This window comes from Bombina bombina, chromosome 6 (assembly GCF_027579735.1).
Source record: "Bombina bombina isolate aBomBom1 chromosome 6, aBomBom1.pri, whole genome shotgun sequence".
NCBI lineage: Eukaryota > Metazoa > Chordata > Amphibia > Anura > Bombinatoridae > Bombina > Bombina bombina.
The window spans coordinates 83,059,249-83,079,418 of record NC_069504.1 but is presented as its reverse complement, the minus strand read 5'-3'; the positions used below and the strand labels follow the sequence as shown (position 1 = coordinate 83,079,418).

At 38.5% G+C, this 20,170-nt stretch overlaps 1 protein-coding gene across 1 annotated transcript in view; it reads left to right on the top strand.

Moving 5' to 3' along the window:
• The window catches only part of GRM3 (glutamate metabotropic receptor 3), a 250,803-nt gene that overhangs the window by 40,492 nt on the left and 190,141 nt on the right, over positions 1 to 20,170 (top strand). The window contains exon 2 of the mRNA XM_053719755.1: positions 15,871 to 16,726. Coding sequence (XP_053575730.1) covers positions 15,871 to 16,726 — 856 coding nt within the window. The remainder of the gene's footprint in view (positions 1 to 15,870; positions 16,727 to 20,170) is intronic.

The window sequence follows — 20,170 nt, the reverse complement described above, 5'->3', positions numbered from 1 at the left end:
TAAAGTTCACACAGGAATGTTGGTAGGAAGAGAACAAAACTATAATCCAAATGTAGAGTTTAGAAATAGCAGTAGAAACGGCAGTTTTCTTGCGAGGAGCTTAGAAAGCTAGTAGAGCAACTGACTGTGGAAGTCAGCCTACACACATAAATTACTGAGCACCTGTGGATTGTGGAAAGGTGCATCAGACTTTTATTGCAAAAAAGGTCAGGTTGGTGTGAAGTTAAAGGGACAGTACATGACATGAGCCTTGGGGAGTTTCAAGAAGACAGATGTAGACATCAGACCAATCATCCTATTAGGAGGTATAATGTAGGCTGCACTTTCAGGAATATTATCTTTGGTAAACTGCCATCCACTTTAGTAGCCAGGTATGTAAAATAAAGTGAAGTTAAAATGGGAGAATAGTTGGCACAATTGCATTTGTCATAAGCTTAAACGTCTGGCAGACTGGAAATATAAAAGGTTGTACTTGGAGAAGGATTTATTTGGCATATGATTGCTCTAGCTACCAATTCAGAGGCATTGACTTCCAAAGTGAAGAGTTAGGTCATTTAGTACAAAGATATGCATTAATGTTAAAGTTCATTGTGAGAGAATTAATCCTAAATTACATAGGGCCAAATTACAAGTAGAAGGCTAATGATAGCACGGGTCACAGTAAGCAGTATTGCTTGACCGCGCAAATTAATGTGCAACTTTATATTACAAATTTATGGTAAATCACATTTACCATAAATGAGCAAGCAACCTATACTTTCAATGGATATCGTAACCTCACTAAATAGTGCTGGTATCCCAAATTGAAAGTTATAGTTTGCACTCAAGTACAAGCCAAAACACATCAAAAACGTAACAAAATAAACTATTACACTTTTTAATAAAAAATGTCATTTTAATATTAATAAAATGTTTTTAAAATGGTTAAAATGTTTATTGTAAATAACAAGGTATTTGACTGGGAAGGGCTCCAATGTGTTTGTATATGTATAAATATGGTTAAAGATGGTAACTGTTAGGGTGCTGAAATAGACGCGACAATCAACTTATCATAATGTTCCATCTACCTTGGATGATTTTATAGAGCTTTGCATCAGTCTGGACTCTCTCTTTCAGGAGCAAACAGCAGAGAGAGAGAAAACTTGCAGGGTCCTTCCTTCTCATCCTCCTACCCGTCTAACCACAAGACTGTCCCCTCCTACACCTCTAGTTGATTCTGAGGAGGAACCCATGGATCTCTCTTCCCTTAAGTCCTCTGAATCTGAAAGACAGAGAAGAAGGAGGTTGAGACTATGCTTTTATTGGGGTTCTTATTCACACCAACTCAAACATTGTGATTTACTGCCGGGAAAAGCAAACACTTAGAGGATAAAAAGGGGTACCTCTAAGCATGGCCACTACCAATTCATCCATTACCCTGACCTTTCTCCAGAACTCTATCCACGCACAAGCCTTTGTTGATTCTGGGGCAGCTGGAAATTTCCTAGATCACAGTTTCATGATTTGCGCAGGTTTGCCTCTTCTTCAGAAAAAACAGTGTCTAAAAATGACCACTCTGGATGGCACACCCTTCGATCTGGCATGATCCATTTTGAATCTGAACCCCTTACCATGACTGTGGGAGTCCTTCATTCTGAACAATTGCAATTTGATGGTATTCATTCCCCTACACAACCAGATATTCTTGGTCTTCCTTGGCTACGCAAACTCAATCTACAATTTGATTGGACAGAGGGACAGTTGTCCTCCTGGGGCAAATCCTGTTTTCACTCCTGCCTGGCTAAGGTTACTCCGTTGTACCACACTCCTATAGCCAACCTTCAGACTTCTTCTACCCTTACCTCGGTATAAACAGAATTTATGGATGTGTTCGAAAAGAAAGCAGCTGATGTGCTACCACCTCACCATCCTTACGACTGATCTCTTCCCTGGAGCTCCACTTCCTAAAGGAAGGACGTATCTGCTGTCTAAGGCCGCGACTAAAGCCATTGAGGAATACATTCAAGAAAACTTAGCTAAAGGCTTTATTCGCCATTCCTCCTCTCCTGCTGGGACTGGTTTCTTTTTTGTCGGTAAAAAAGATGGTGGTTTGAGACCCTGCTTCGACTACAGAGCCATAAACAACATCACTATCAAGGGAATCGTTATCCGATTCCCTTGATTACTGAATTAAATGATTAGCTCCAAAATGCTTGTTACTTTATGAAATTAGATCTTCGTGGGACATACAATCTCTTTCGCATCTTCCCGGGACATGAAGGAAAACTGCCTTCAACACAAGATCTGGGCACTGTGAATATTTAGTAATGCCTTTTGGACTCTGCAATGCCCCTGCTGTCTTTCAAGCTTTCGTCAATGACGTCTTCCGTGACCTCCTTAATCGTACTGTCATTGTCTATTTGAATGACATCCTCATATTCTCCGCTACCCTAAAGGAGCATTATGAGCATGTGAAACAGGTTCTCCTTCGTCTCAGAAACAATTCTCTGGTAGCCAAGTTGGAGAAGTGCGAATTCGATCAAACTCAGATTCAGTTCCTTGGATATGTTATCTCAAAAGAAGGTTTTGCCATGGATCCTACAAAGCTAACCGCAGTTTTGGAATGGCCTCAACCCACTACATTAAAATAACTACAGAGATTCTTGGGGTTTTCCAACTATTATCACAAGTTTATAAAGATCTTCTTCAGAATCGTTGCTCTGCTCACTGAGCTGACTAAACGAAATAGAGACTGTAAAAATTGGCCTCCAGTAGCTGTGGGTGCTTTTTCTCATCTGAAAAAGGTATTTTGTACTGCTCCTTTGCTATGCCATCCTGACCCTGACCTGCAGTTAGATTAAAGGTTTATGCCTCTGAAACAGGAGCTGGTTCTGTCTTAACTCAAAGGGACCCTTCTACCACCAAATCACATCCTGTAGCCTTTTTCTCTAACCATTTTACCCCTGTAGAGAAGAACTAGGATGTGGGGAATCATGAGCTCCTAGCCATTAAGATGGCCCTTACTGAGTGGTGACATTGGCTGGAGGGCACTGCCAACCCCATTCAGATTTTTACGAACCATAAGAACCTGACATACTAAGAAGGTTTATCAACTCAATCCTCGACAGGCCAGATGGGCCTTGTTCTTTTCTCGCTTTAATTTTATAGTCTCTTATTTTCCTGAGACCAAGAATAAAAAGACTGATGCTCTTTCCTGTCAGTTTCTCTATTCCAATGATTCTTCTGAAGCCCCTATAAAAACACATCATTCCTTCCTTCCGTGTCATTGCTCAAATCAACACCTCTCTACTGAAGAGATTACAGTGTGCTCAGTGAAGAAAACCTCCTGAAGCCCCTACGACTCTTGACATTTTTTTTGTACCTCTGAACCTACAAACTCCTGTGCTATTCTGGGCTCATGATGGCAAACTGTCTGCTCATCCTGGTTTGACAAGAACCTTTAAACTTCTTTCTCAGCATGTTTGGTGGCCTACTTTGAAGTCAGACTCTCAAGAGTATGTCCAGGTTTGTCAGACTTGTGCAGCCAATAAAACTCCCTTACCTTATGGCCTACTTCAACCATTAACCATACCCAAACAACCCTAGACATACGTAACTTTGGATTTTATTGTGGACCTCCCTCCTTCCAACCCCGACCATCATACGGTTATATGGGTTGTAGTGGACCGATTTTCAAGACTTGCTCATTTTGTGCCTGTGGTTAAACTACCTACTGCCCAAGAGTTGTCAAGTCTGTTTCTTCTTTATGTGGTATATCTACATGGTATACCGCAAATATTGTCTCTGACTGAGGACCTCAATTTGTTTCCACTTTCTGGAGAGCTCTTTGCAAAATGACAGGGACCATTGTTTCCTTGGCTTCTGGCTATCATCCTCAGACTAATGGTCTTACAGAAAGAAAAAAATCAAGATCTCGAAGCCTATCTTAGAGCCTATGTCAATTCTCAGCATACCAATTGGTCTAAACTCTTGCCCCTGGCTGAATTGGCAAGGAACAGTCATTGGCACTCATCTTTATAATGCTCTCCATTTCAAGCCGCTGCAGGCTATCAACCCTATCCCTTTCCTCTTTCAGCTCAGTCTACGGGGGTTCCTGCTGCTGACCGTCGTTTCACCGACCTTCACTACTTATTGACAGCGCATACGCTCTCAGTTACGTTCAGCTATCTCCAGATACAAGAAACATGCCTACTATTTGTGCCTTTGCAGTTGGTGAGCAAGTCTGGGTCTCTACTCAACACATTCACTTACATCAGACCTGTCACAAATTGGGTCCTCACTACATTGGGCCCTACAAGGTCCTCAAAAGAATTACTCCTGTTGCCTACAAAGTGGCCTTACCCAGAACCCTGCACATTCCTCAAGTCTTCCACATCTTTCTGCTCAAGCCCTACATCACAAACAGATTTACATGATGATACAGATGTAGGCAACTCCAACACCTTGTGAACTGGAAGGGTTACTCTGTGGTGGATCGTTCCTGGGTTCCTGCCCATCATGTACATACTCCTTCCTTGGTCTCCAGGCTTCATGCTGCTCATCCCACCAAGCCTAGATAAGGTCCCGGATGTACGGAGGAGGGGGCTCTGTCACACTGCTCTGTCTTCTTGTGGCCATTGCCAGAGACGCTGCTGGCTATCCTCCTGTTGCCATGGCCGTTGCCATGGACGCAACGGTTCCTTCTGGCGCATGGCAATGATGTCATCTCTGCACGCCGGGTCCTTCTGATGCTGGTTTAGGATCAGCTGTCTCCTCGTTGGCGTGAATCGGCATCTTTGTAAGTACCTGAGTTACTTACATTCCTTACCTAAGTATAGGTTATACTGTGTATTCTTGGGTGCTTTTTATTCTATTGCTTATTTGATTGCCTTTCTGCTGCTGAACTCTGTTGCCTCTGGCCTTGCTCCTATTTAACCCCTGAACTGCTGACTCTTTGGATTGCCTTACTGCTGCTAAAATCTACTTGTCTCTGATTACTCACTGCTTACCCCCTTGGTACTGTGAAGGATTGGATTGTCTGCCACTGACCACTCTTTGTTTTTTAACAACTGAACTGCTGAATTGTCTTATTGTTGCTGAACGCTGCCTGTTTCTGACCACTCTGCTGTTTAAACCCTGAACTGCTGTATTGCCTCATTGTTGCTGAACTCTGCCAGTCTCTGACCACTCTTCTGATTAACTTATGAAGTGCTGTTACTGTGGATTGCCTTATTGTTGCTGAACTCTGCTTGCCTGACTAGTCTCCAGTTATCCCCTGTAGTGCAGTGAAGGATTGCCTTCTCTACTGTGAATACTGTTACGTCATTTACTTATCTGTTCTCTTGTTCTGGGATATTATGTTATGCCAGTTTAAACTTTGCCTCCCAGGAGGTAGGTGAAGAATCAAGGTGCTCTTCAGTTTTTCATTAGACAGGGGTTATCAGATTTGAGACCTGCTTGCCGCCACAGAGAGCTACTATTGAAAGACAGAGGGGAGATTGGAGTATGGGGCAGTGAAACAATTACTCCCGGCGTAGGAATTAGCCAAAAGACTGTTACAGGTCCCTAGTCTCCTCCTGTTGGGTCGTCGATATGCTCCTCACTTAAATCCTCTGCAGTAATGTGCTAAGCACTGCATGGGCTATCTACTAAAAGCAGTTTGTTCTGGCTCAGGTAAGCAGTGGAGTTGGTGCCTGTCAGGTAAGACTGTTCCAAAATCAGCACTCACATAGGTCACATTATATTAGCAGGTACATATTGTCTAGTACATCATACAATTTACTATATAGACTCTACCACATTTTATAGACTTAATACATTTTTGTGTCTCTAAACATATTATATTACATAATTATGTATTGTGATGTGGGTGTTTATGTGTGTAAATTATGTTTGGTGCATTCTAGAACTATCTCCAATCACTCTATGTTTATCCTTTAGTAGGTAGATTCTATGATGAATGGTGCATTTTCCATTCTATCAAATCCCTTTTCCTAGATATATTCCTAGACCTAATGGTTTCTCATTTGAACATCAGTCTTCTCAGATATTTTGCAAGATCCAGAGATTCTCAAGCAGAGTCAGAAGATGTCCTAACAGTTCCATGGTCATTTCCTTCTGGCTTATATTTCTGCCAAATATTCGTCTATCCGATGTGATATCTCAGATCAAATAGGAAAAATCATTAGTAATTTTGAATGCTCCTGATTGGCCTTGAAGAACTTAATTTGTAGATCTCATTTTGATGATCAGTTGCCATCTGTGGCCTCTTCCTCTAAACACCATCATCTTTCCCAAAGTCTTTTCTATCGTCTAGATCTCTCATCTTTAAGGCTTGGAGATTAAACTCTTGATTCTGAAGAAGAGAGGTTTTTCTGATGAGGTGATAGATAACGTAATTCAGGCTATCAACCCTGTTTATAGAAACTATTTTATCACAAGATTTGGAAAGTTTTTCTATTTTGGTGTGAGAAGAATAGCTTTAGTTGGTAATTCTTTAAAATTCCTAGGATTCTTCAATTCAAGAGAATTTTTTTCAAGAGGGTTTGGAATTGGATATAGGTTTGTCTTCCAGCTCTTATTAAAGGAATTTCTACCCTTTGAACCACCTTGGATATAAATTTTCTTTGTTGGAAAGTTTTTTACTAGCATTTTCTCCTGCTAGAAGAGTATCTGAATTGTCAGCTCTTTCTTGTGTCTCCCCCAACTTGTTTTTCTCCAAGATAAGGCCATTTTGATTTATTTCCAAAAGTCGTCTCTGCTGATAACATAAATCACGAGATTGTAGTTCCTTATTTTGATCCTAATCCTCAAAATTTGAGGAAAGTCTTGTTCATAATTTCGATGTGGTAATGGCTTTAAAGTTTTTCATACAAGCTACTAAAGTCAATCTTTTAGTCTTTTCTTTAATATCTCTGGTCCACAAAAAGGCCTAAATGCTTTAGTTGTTTATTTAGCTGTTTGCCTTAAGCTCTTGATTCACAAGCTTACTTGGAGGCAAGTAAATCTCCTCCAAAATATATTACAGCTCATTTTCCAGATCTGTTTCTACTTCTTATGTTTTTAAAGAAGATGTTTTGGTTGAGCAAAGTTGTAAGGCAGCAACATGATCATCCTTACATACTTTTTCTAAATTCTTCCATTTTAATGTTTTTGCTTTTTCTGAAGCCGCCTTTGGTAGAAAACTCCTCCAAGCAGTGGTATCTGGAAAAAAGAAGTTTGCCTTTTTATTTTTATTTCCATTTTTATCCCCCCCCCCATCATTACTTGTGAACTCCACAGCTTTTGTATAAGTTTCCATGCGTAATTGATCGTGGACTCTCACTACCTTATGAAAGAAAAAAATATATATCCTTACCTGATAAATTAATTTATTTCATGGTGGTGAGAGTCCACAAGCACCACCCAATTTTAATCTATAAGAGAATAGTTTTTTTGGTGACAGTTTCTATGTTGAACCTCTATTTTCCCTGCTTTGTCCTTTCCTACCTTTTTTATTATATTCTCATTGCTTGGCTATATTTATAACTGGCATATCAGTGAGGTGGGAGGGTTGAAGTGCTCTGAAGAATTTTGGGAGACTTTGCCTCCTCCTACTGGCTAGGAAAGGAATCCCATGCGTAATGGATAGTGATCTCCCACCGCCATGAAAGAAATTAATTTATCAGGTAAGCATAAATTTTGCCATAGAAGGAGCAAACTTAAAATTGAAAAGATCTTCTAGTCAAACCTGTAACCTTAGAGAATACCTACTAACATTTGTGGCTGGGTATCAGGGACTGATGGGGGACCAGTCTCTATTTATTTGGAGGAGCAATGCTGGGAGGGGTGGGTTAGTGGGTGAGATTGTGGGTGTGTCTGGGTGGTCGGTTTGTATGTTACTGGTTTGTCCTTATGTCTGGGTGCCCTGAGGGGAAATTCTGTAAAAAGGGACAAATGGCTGTTTCAGAGGGAGAGTGGGACAGAGCTCAAAATCAGGGACTGTCCCTCTAGGGGTAGTTGGGAGGTCTGCCATTTGTTTGCAGCTGCCAAGTTCCCTGTTGATAAGTCACATAAAAGTTAGGTTGCTAATATTAGTCAAAAGAAAAAAGTTGTTTCAATGTTTATCTGTATTAGAGAATACCAACTATATTTGTTTTGAGTTTCACCATACAGGGAATAATGGTATAATTAAGACATATCAGAAGATGAAAAAAAGAGTCAATTAACTTGTACAACAGGTCCAGAGGTGAGAATGTTGATTTAATATCCTCTCTCTTCTTCTCACATTATATAGAATAAATAGCCCTCATTGTTTGTCAAGAAATATAGTCTGCAAAGGTACGGTGAGATTATGCATCTTTTTGTTAAAGCCAGAGCAAAAAAATACTTTATGTAATGTAAAATGATTTTATGATAACAATATGGATGTTATTCATAAACATAACACAGTTGCTGGTAAATAAAGCTACTTTCTCTCCCAATCTTGATGTACTGAGCTGTCTGGAGAGTTGACTCGTCTATGTGTCTACATATTTGTTCCAATAAATAGCAACCGTAATAATACACATACTGATAATGCATGGTATATTACTTGGGGACAATGCATAATGTAATAAAGTATATGCAGGGAAAGGATTTCTAATTTAAAACTGGCCTTATGCAGTATTATAAATTATATAGTTCTGCAGGTTACAATGAAAGCAGAACATATGAAAAATAATATATTAACAAGGACAGTTACAATTGGGATCATTTAATTATTTTTTTATGAGAAAATGTACTATTGGTAATATCAAAGTTTAATTAAATAATATCTTCTACTAGGGAACATGAATTTATATAGCTAAAAAAAAATATGTTTGAAAATAAGTGATAAAATTCTTTCAGAACTAGCCAACATTTAATTAATATAAAATATAATTGCATTGTAATAAACTGCTCGCAAAAATGTCATATGCTATTATTTGAAATAGTTATTTGACCAAAAAGTTATACACAAACATTTTCTTTATATGTTATATATTTCAAATAAATATATTTTTCTACTTGATGTCAAACAAGGGTTGGCTTTTTTATATTTTATTACTAGAAAGCCACAATATTTTAATCCTTATTAACAAACAGCTAGATTACGAGTTTTGCGTTATGACTCAAAAGGATGCTTTATCCCTAACGCTGCTATTACAAGTCTTGTCAGAATAGGTGTACCGTCAGGGCCGGCGCTCCAACTAGGCAAACTAGGCAGCCGCATAGAGCGCACTGCCACCTAGGGCGCAGCCGGCCACAACCTGGGTTGCACAGACTCCAGTACAACATTTGCCTAAGTGCTTGATGGAGAGACATTAGTCTTCCGACTGAGCAGGGGATAGTACTTGCATACAGCGGCCGTGAGACTGAGCATCAACTTAAGTCTTACGGTCGCTGTATCAATGTTGTAGAGACTGACAAGTGCAGCGTGCTGGCTGGCTGATGGCTGCTAATGATAAATTGATCCGGCCAGCCTCACGCGATGACGCAGTGATCTCCCACTCAGCGCAACGCTCCCTGCCCTGACACTCGTCATCACTTCCTCCCACTCAGAATCCCAGCAGCAGCTGCAGGCGCATGAAGAAGAGCTGAGAGCGGGAAGCAGAGAGCTGAGGCCGGGAGGCAGGCTGGTGACGGACTGCCGGTGGCAACTTGGTGTGTCTGGTGAGCAAAAACATCACTTTCACCAGTGATGTAACTTAGTTTTCTTTTTGCTCAGCCTCAGTCTGTACATTTTGTTTTGGGATAAATGGATCATGGATCCTTTAATATATGTAGCCATTACCAATTAGCCATCATGAGTCAGGCATGCACACGGTATGTGTGTGTCACAGGCAATCAGGCATCAAGATTCAAAAGCCTGATATAGAAAATATAACAGTTAGTGTTAGAGCCAAACTAAGTCAAACTAGGACCAGTCCTAGTAAATTAATTTCACATTATAACCTAGTTGTATAAATATAATAATATTCTATATTCTATATAATCTCATATTGTGTGTATACATGAGTGCCTGTTGTGTATTGTGTGTGTTTAGGAGAGGTATGTATGTATGTAATCTATAATCCCAAATTGTGTGCATACATGAGTGCTGCTATGTACTGTGTTTACAGATGCACACGAACCATAGGATGTGTGTCACACAGTGTATGTGGCCTATAGGGAGGATCCACTTGTAGATTAAATTTGGAGCAATATTTTCCAGGCCATGTATGTGCGTGGGGAATGCTTCATGTTTAAATACTTTGCTTATTGTTAGAGCTAGTAAAAAAACTTTGCACATCTATAAATGCAGTTACTGTCTATTATTGTGAATCTATATCAAGTTGTCTTTTACTTTTGTGTGTGTTTGAGTGAATCTGTCTGTATATGAGTGTGTGTGTTTGAGTGAATCTGTCTGTATGTGAGTGTGTGTTTGAGGTGGTCTGTCTATATCTGTGTGTGTGAGTCTGTGTGTATCTATAAATCTGTGTGTGTATTTGAGTGAATCTGTCTGTATGTGAGTGTGTGTTTGAGGTGGTCTGTCTATATCTGTGTGTGTGAGTCTGTGTGTATCTATAAATCTGTGTGTGTATTTGAGTGAATCTGTTTGTATGTGAGTGTGTGTTTGAGGTGGTCTGTCTGTATCTGTGTGTGTGAGAGTCTGTGTGTATCTATAAATCTGTGAGTGTATTTGAGCGAATCTGTCTGCCTGTGTGTGTTTGAGTGAATCTGTCTGTATGTGAGTGTCTGTGCGTGTGTTTGAGTGAATCTGTCTGTATGTGAGTGTTTGTTTGAGGTGGTCTGTGTGTATCTGTGTGTGTGAGAGAGTCTGTGTGTATCTATAAATCTGTGTCTGTATTTGAGTGAATCTGTCTGTCTGTGTTTGAGTGAATCTGTCTGTATGTGAGTGTGTGTTTGAGGGGGTCTAGATTCCCCTATAAAATGATTAATTCAACATAAAAATGATTTACTTCAGACATTTGTGGCATTGTTTTTTTGGGGGGGCGCAAGTAGCTGGTCTTGCCTAGGGCGCAAAATAGTCTAGCACCGGCCCTGTGTACCGTACACCTTTTTGGCCGTCACGCAACGTCAGTACCGCACTTTTAAAAAAGTAATTTTTCAATGGGACTTCCAAAGCGCCGGTATTACGAGTTTTGGGGTGAGGCCAAAAAGTGAGCGGTACAGCCTAAAATGACAAGATCCGTACCACCATCTAAAGTCAGTAGTTTTAGATTTTATGCTACAAAGCTGTACCATAAAACTCATAACTAAACTGTCACACAGTACACATACACCCATAAACTAACTATTAACCCCTAAACCAAGGCCCTCCTGCATCGCAAACACTAAAATAAAATTATTAACCCCTAATCTGCTGCTCCGGACATTGCCGCCACTTAAAAAATGTATTAACCCCTATTCCGCTGCTTCCCGACATCGTCGCGGGTTTCACAGGTAAGTTTGTATTTATTTTAACTAGGTAAACTAGTCATTAAATAGTTATTAACTATTTACTAGCTACCTAATTAAAATAAATACAAAGTTACCTGTAAAATAGAACCTATCCTGCCTTACACTAAAACCTAACATTACAATAAAATAAAATAAATTAAATTAATAAAATACAATTATCTAATTTACAAAAATAAATAAACACTAAATTACACAAAATAAAAAATGAAATGATCAAAAATAAAAACGAATTACTCCTAATCTAATAGCCCTATCAAAATAAAAAAGCCCCCCCCCCAAAATAAAAAAAAACCCTAGCATACACTAAACTGCTAATGGCCCTTAAAAGGGCCTTTTGCGGGGCATTGCCCCAAAGAAATCAGCTCTTTTACTTGTTAAAAAAATATGAACAATCCCCCAACAGTAAAACCTGCCACCCACCCAACCAAACCCCCCAAATAAAAACCTATCTAAATAAACCTAAGCTAACCATTGCCCTGAAAAGGGCATTTGGATGGGCATTCCCCTTAAATGCCATTTAGCTCTTTTACATTGCCCAATAGCTAAGCTAAAAATAAAACCCACCCAATAAACCCTTAAAAAAAACTAACACTAAGCCCAGACGATCCACTTACAGTTTTCAAAGACCGGACATCCATCCTCATCCAGGCGACAGAAGTCCTCATCAAAGCCAGCAGAAGTCTTCATCCAAGCGGGCAGAAGGTCTCCTCAAAGCCAACAGAAGTCTTCATCCAAGCAGCAGAAGTCTTCATCCAAGTGGCAGAAGTCTTCATCCAGACAGCATCTTCTATTTTCATCTATCCGGCACGGAGCATCCTCTTCTTCCAATGGTCGCTGAAGAATGAAGTTTCCCTTTAAGTGACGTCATCTAAGATGGCGTCCCTTACATTCCGATTGGCTGATAGAATTCTATCAGACAATAGGAATTAAATGGGAAAAAATCTTATTGGCTATTGCAATCAGTCAATAGAATGCAAGCTCAATTCTATTGGCTGATCCAATCAGCCAATAGGATTTTTCCCCTTTAATTCCTATTGGCTGATAGAATTCTATCAGCCAATCAGAATGTAAGGGATGCCATCTTAGATGGCGTCACTTAAAGGGAAACTTCATTCTACAGCGACCATCGGAAGAAGAGGATGCTCTCTGCTGGATGTCTTGAAGATGGACCCGTTCCGGATGGATGAAGATAGAAGATGCTGTCTGGATGAAGACTTCTGCCGCTTGGATGAAGACTTCTGCCGGCTTCGATGAGGACTTCTGCCGCCTGGATGAGGATGGATGTCCGGTCTTCGAAAACTGTAAGTGGATTGTTGGGGGTTAGTGTTAGTTTTTTTTTTAAGGGTTTATTGGGTGGGTTTTATTTTTAGCTTACGGTTTGGGCAATGTAAAAGAGCTAAATGCCCTTTTAAGGGCAATGCCCATCCAAATGCCCTTTTCAGGGCAATGGTTATCTTAGGTTTATTTAGATAGGTTTTTATTTGGGGGCTTTGGTTGGGTAGGTGGTGGGTTTTACTGTTGGGGGTGTTTGTATTTTTTTTTACAGGTAAAAGAGCTGATTTCTTTGGGGCAATGCCTCGCTAAAGGCCCTTTTAAGGGCCTTTGGCAGTTTAGTGTAGGTTAGGTTTTTTTTTATTTTGGGTGGCTATTTTATTTTGATAGGTCTATTAGATTAGGAGTAATTAGTTTTTATTTTTGATAATTTTGTTTTTTATTTTGTGTAATTTAGTGTTTATTTTTTTGTAATTTAGATTATTGTATTGTATTTTATTAATTTAATTTATTTTATTTTATTGTAATGTTAGGTTTTAGTGTAAGGCAGGTTAGGTTTTATTTTACAGGTAACTTTTGTATTTATTTAAATTAGGTAGCTAGTAAATAGTTAATAACTATTTACTAACTAGTCTACCTAGTTAAAATAAATACAAACCTGTGAAATAAAAATAAAACCTAAGATAGCTACAATGTAACTATTAGTTATATTGTAGCTAGCTTAGGTTTTATTTTACAGGTAAGTTTGTATTTAGTTTTAAATAGGTATTATTTTTAATAATTGTAATTTTTACTTAGATTTATCTTGATTATATTTAAGTTAGGGGTGTTAGGGTTAGGGTTATGCTTAGGGTTACATTAGGGATAGGGTTATGCTTAGGGTTACGTTAGGGTTAGGGTTAGGTTTAGGGGTTAATATATTTATTTAGTGTTAGTGATGTTGGAGGCCAGAGGTTTAGGAGTTATTAACTTTAGTATAGTGCCGGCGACATTGGGGACGGCAGATTAGGGGTTAATAACTGTAATGTAGGTGGCGGTGATGTTAAGGGAGGCAGATTAGGGGTTAATAAGTGTATTTAGGTGGCGACGATGTTAGGGGCAGCAGATCAGGGGTTAATAACATTATGTAGGTGGCGGCGATGTTGGGGGCGGCAAATTACGGGTTAATAACATTATGTAGGTTGCGTCGATGTCAGGGGCAGCAGATTAGGGGTGTTTAGACGTGGTTTTTAATGTAACTTTTTCTTTCCCCATAGACATCAATGGGGCTGCGTTACGGAGCTTTTGTTTCCGTGATTGCAGGTGTTAGGCTTTTTTTTTGCCGGCTCTCCCCATTAATGTCTATGAGGAAATCGTGAACGAGCATGTCAAAGCAGCGCTTGTATTTGGGTGAGGTATGGAGCTCAACGCCACCATATCGATTGCGCAAGCCTGCTTTTTTAAAACCTGTAATAGCAGCACTATAGGGAGGTTAAATACCACCGCTTTTGTGGCAGTCGTTAATTTCCCTATAGCACTCAAAACTCGTAATCTAGCTGATTGTAAATGACTTTCATAAATGATTTGATACCTGTGTTTTTTTACGTATACAAATTTAAGGGGAGGAAAAATATCACTATAAAAAAATATTACCACATTTTAACATTTAGGCCCCCAAGATCAGTGCGGACAAGGTTCTCAGATGAGACAAGATCATACACAACCGTGTGTGCAACCCCCCCCCTGCTCACGCAACCAATTGCGGATATATTCGTCTGCTGCTTTTCAACGAACTTTTAGGCCCCCAAGAAGATTAGTGTGGACAGGGTCCTAATCAAGAGAACCTGTCTGCATACATTTGGGGCCTCCAGATAAGCATCTGCTGTCAGAATTTAGTATCACATCCAGTGTGCCACCACGCCCACTGCTCGCATGCAACCAGTTGCGATCATATGTCCACTGCTTCTCGCATGAGAACATTTTGGCCTCAAATTAAGAATATTAGTGCGGACAAATGTTCTCATCAGGAAAACCTGTCTGCGTGCATTTGGGGCTTCCAGATCAGCATCTCCTGCCAGAATTTAAGATAACAGGCAATCCCTCTATTCATTTGCATCAAATTGCGGACATATGTCCACTGCTTCTCCCATGAGTGAGTCTGCATCGAAATGGCCACCAAAACTACTTAAGCAGTGGAAACATTACTAGTACATCTGGTATTAAAGAAAGAAAATATTTGCTTATTCACAAGTTGGGGTTGATCACAGTCCTTAAAGGAACATTAAACACTTATTATATTTTATAAGCATAGTATTGAGGTTATTCCATGCCTCCCTCTAGTAATGTGTGCCGCCATGTTTAAATCTAGCTTCCACTGCATTGCCAGTGCTGATGTGTTTGCACATGTATAGCAACTCTACTTCAGATAATTGCAATGTAACCTAGGTTCCAATATCGCAGCATGAGGTGCATGAAATGTATTTACTGTTTAACGTCCCTTTAAAAAATACTTGTCTAATGAATGTTCTATAAAATTCACTATTAAAGTATAAGATTTCTTTGCAGATAAATCATTTGCTAAACATTTCTAAAGGATATTTATCAACCCCATAATTATCTAGGGTCCATAATGCAAACATTGCATGCGCTAATGAATAAGAATATGTCATTTTTCCAGTAGACTAATGCTAATATCTGTTCCAAATTTCCATTCTGTTTAAGAAGAATTGTAGCATGTAATTTTAGTATTATTATTTATAAATGCTGATTTATTTTTGTTTTGCTTTAAAAAAAAATTAAGATACAGTTATTTAAATTGAAAATTGAAGAACAGTATCAGTTGCATACTTCATGCTAATATTTATTGGTATTTCCAGCTAACACTCATTGGCTGTTTGGTAGACATTTTCATTCTACCCAGTAACCAATGAGCGGCCAGTAAGTAAACATTAGAAGGAAGTGTATTTAACACCTTTTTTTTTTTTTTAATTGACAAATAATATAAAAATCATTAGATGCTGATTTGATTTATATATGGATGGCAGGAAGTCTTTTAGCTCAATATCCCTTTAAATAACCCCCTCTGTTTACTACAAGGCAAATGTGTGCTTGGACCACAAGATAAGATTTTTAGTTTGTATCCATTGTGTCTCACACTATTTCTTCTAATATTCACAGGTCGCAAATTTGCTGAGGCTGTTTCATATTCCGCAGATTAGCTATGCTTCCACCAGTGCCAAGCTCAGTGACAAATCCCGTTATGACTATTTTGCAAGGACGGTGCCACCAGACTTCTATCAAGCAAAGGCAATGGCCGAGATATTGCGTTTCTTTAACTGGACATATGTCTCTACAGTTGCATCAGAAGGAGATTATGGTGAGACAGGAATTGAAGCCTTCGAACAAGAAGCAAGGCTGAGGAATATTTGCATTGCCACTTCAGAAAAAGTTGGGAGATCAAATTTCAAAAAGTCATATGATAATGCTATTAGGGAACTATTACAAAAACCAAATGCTAGAGTAGTAGTGCTTTTTATGAGGAGTGATGATACCAGAGAACTCCTGGCTGCAGCCAACAGATTTAATGCTTCCTTCACATGGATCGCCAGTGACGGGTGGGGAGCTCAAGAGAGTATTGTCAAGGGCAACGAACACATTGCTTATGGTGCAATAACTTTGGAACTTGCCTCTCATCCAGTTAGGGAATTTGACAAGTATTTTAAAAGCCTTAATCCGAATAATAATTATCGTAATCCTTGGTTTAAGGATTTTTGGCAGCAAAAATTTCAGTGCAGTCTCCAAAACAAAATTCCACATGCTAAGGCATGTGACAAACGTCTTCACATCAACAGTTCGAATTATGAACAGGAATCCAAAGTAATGTTTGTGATCAACGCAGTGTATGCCATGGCTCATGCTTTACACCAAATGCAACGAACCATGTGCCCGAATACCACTAAGTTATGTGATGCTATGAAGGTCCTAGATGGTAAAAAACTCTACAAGGACTATTTACTAAAAGTTAACTTTACAGGTAAGGTCTTAATATATTCCAAGATTTTCCCATCTTGCTGTGATATGCCTTACAATACTTCACCCACCAAGCCATTTAAGTAATTTGTTGACTTAATCTGTTCTGCTTTTGATTCCTCCATCTGTTTGCTACATCTCTGTTATGGGTAGTGGAAACAAATTTCACTTTATGTTTATGTTAAGCATTAATTTATAATCAAGGATAAAGCCTAGAAACACCAACCACAATAATCACACATTAAGTCAGCATATTACACTGCATAATTATAAACATGAATGTTTATGTTCTATCAAAGCTCAGTCTTGGGAAAGCAAACTGCACTATATAATAACAATTTCTACTTTTATACACGTTCAAAATAAATCATATGTAATGTGTAGGTATAATTAGTATTGCTTGCAAACACCAGTGGATAGTGCTGCAACTAAAATATGTCATCCATTATCTAGTTGTATAATATGAAGAAAAGATTTTATATTTAGCAGAAAGTTATATCTGACTATGCCAAGGTTATGTTTGTATGGAGTCAGTTACTTACCATGTTATCATGAATGTAATGTACTTAGAGGGACCTATGGGACATTAAACACTAACTACATGCTAGACAGAATAATGTATTCAAAGCAAAGATTAGACTGAGAATAATATTCAGTTTTTTTTTTTTTTAATTATATTATTTGAAATATTGAAAAAAGGAGAGTAATGTTTTATTGTCCATGAAACAATAAATGCTAACATTCTATAGACATGTAGTTGACCCAATTAGGGATATCTTCAACCCCTTAAGGACAGCTGAGGTATTCTGTATTCATATACATTAAGAAGTCACCATCATTTTTAAATTAATAAGTCTAGATTGTTTGTGGATTTTCAATTTTTTTACCAAATCTGAATTTAAGAAAACTAAATTGCTGTATCGTATTCTTATTTCCGTACCATGATTTCCCAGAGATTTTGTGGAACAGTAAGGTGAAGGGTACTTAAGGACAACAGCTCACCAGTATTTGGTGAGCAGAGCTGTGACAAGGTGAATGTGGAATAGGAATTGTTGGGGAGCGCAGAGGCTGCCTTTAAGGGAAACAACCTGCATTCAAATACATTAAGCAGTCATCATCAATATGAAGTTAATAAGTCACCATATTTTACATTTTGTACCTTCCAAGATTTACCAGAAGGTTTCTGGGACAGGAAGAAAAGGGGCCTTGTGGGCAGTGGCACACTAAAGTTTGGTGGGTGGAGCCATGAAAGGAGAGGCAAGTATGTAGTTGTGGAGTGGACAGAATGGGTGAGACATGGACAGTGTTGGGCAGAGTAGGGCTACTATAGGTGGAGCTAGAGCAGTCCCTGGAAACTGGGACATTTGCCATTACAGGGGAAGCTGAAGAAAGGACAACAAGAAGAACTCCCAACCCATGATAACCCTGCAATTTCTGAGATGGCTATAAGCTATGTGATTCAGGTAATTCAATCAAAGAGGGGGGTTCCAAATTAAATGGAATGACATGGGAAAAAATAGTGGAAACATTGCTTGTAAGTTAAAAAAAAAAAAAAAAAGACAAAATGAATTAAAATGGGAGAAAGAATGTATTATTTGTTAAGTAGAAGTAATAAGTATCAGTGAAGAGAACAGTGATGGGGTACAAATGAGGAATAAAAAAGAGAGAAATCCAGTGAGACTGTGAAACAAGTAATAAAGAAACAACATAAAGATATTACGAAAATAAAGGGACATGATAATCAGAAATTGTCTGTGTACCAACTAAAAGACAATGTTTCAAAATATTAAGAGCTTTGTTTTTTTAAAAATCGATGTTCATGAATAAATAAAAACGTATTTTTCCCTGTAATGTGTCCCTATTAGCCAATGAGCAGTAGAGTCCCAGGACATAATCACTTCCTGTTAATTTCATAATTTCATTTCATTAAACAAAAATGTACAATGTTTCTTTAATAAAGAAATAACATTAGCAATGCCAGCAGACTCACCAATGATATCCACTCTTAAATATCAAGCACACATTAAACGCATATGTTGTAAACATTGCATTTAACTTTGTAAGAAATATATTCATTTGAATGTTGTGTATTTGGTCTTTGGTGACCCTCAAAAAAAATCCTTAGCTCTTGCTTTTAAAAGGATATTCAAGACATCTATTTTTTTTTTTGCTGCATCTAGGAAAGTGAATTTGTGAAATGCATTGTAGTATTTTTGGCAAATGGATGCTTCTGTGATGAAAACAGCTGTGGGAGTTGTTTATATCAGCCAATAAACGTCATGCACCAGTTATGGACCAGTCATAGGGGCATATTTATCAAGCTCCATACGGCAAGCCTTCATGCTCGCCAGAAACAGACCACTGCTGCCTTAACTTGTCTGTCTGCTCTGAGGTGGCGGACAGAAATCAACCAGATCGAATACGATCGGGTTGATTGACACCCGCTGCTAGTGGCCGATTGGCCACGAATCTGCAGGGGGCAGCACTGCACCAGCAGTTCACAAGAACTGCTGGTGCAATGATAAATGCCGACAGCGTATGCTGTCGGCATTTACCGATGTTTATCGATGTGTGGCGGACATGATACGCTACTTCGTATCATGTCCACTTGCACATTGATAAATATGCCCCTTAAACTTGATGTTAATCTCAAGATCAAAATATTTTTTTTTTCCTATTAAAAATTATAGACAGACAGATAGATAGATAGACAGACAGACAGACAGACAGACAGACAGACAGACAGACAGACAGACAGACAGACAGACAGACAGATAGATAGATTCTGTATTTATTTATTTTTTGTAACATCTTTAATTTGTATGCTTTCATACTCGTGATAAAAAGTGTGTCATTTATTGGCCAAAAAATCTCTATTAGTCCATTGGAATTTTATATAAATGTATTAATTTATTATATATATGTATTTAGTTTTGCTGCTAAACAGCAGCTTTTAAATTTACTACCTTACCATCTAAATGTCATTAATCTGATTTGTATATTTCACCCTTTCCAATAAGGGAAACATCAGCTACGTAAAGAAATGCTCACTTCATACGATTTCTTTTTACTGAGCTGTTTCAGCACTTGTACTTATGAAAATAAGCTTTGCTGTAGCCATGTAATAAAATTGATTGACGAGAAAAAAATTGTGTAGTACAGCTGGGAAATTAAATTCATTAGGATGCACAATTTATTCATGCAGAACTAATGCGAAACTAATACTGCATATGTATGTGATTCTGAACTTATTCAACACTACCTGTCACTAATACAATGCATGCACTTACTGAACCTGCCAGGCTGACCTTTCCCAAAAAAAAGTAAAATGTCCAAAAATGGAAATAACCAATAAAACACGCAGAGATGCCTTAATTGTATCCTCTTTTTAATATATCAGCAATTAATAGTATTATTCATCTATGCAAAATAGATGTAGAATTTATTT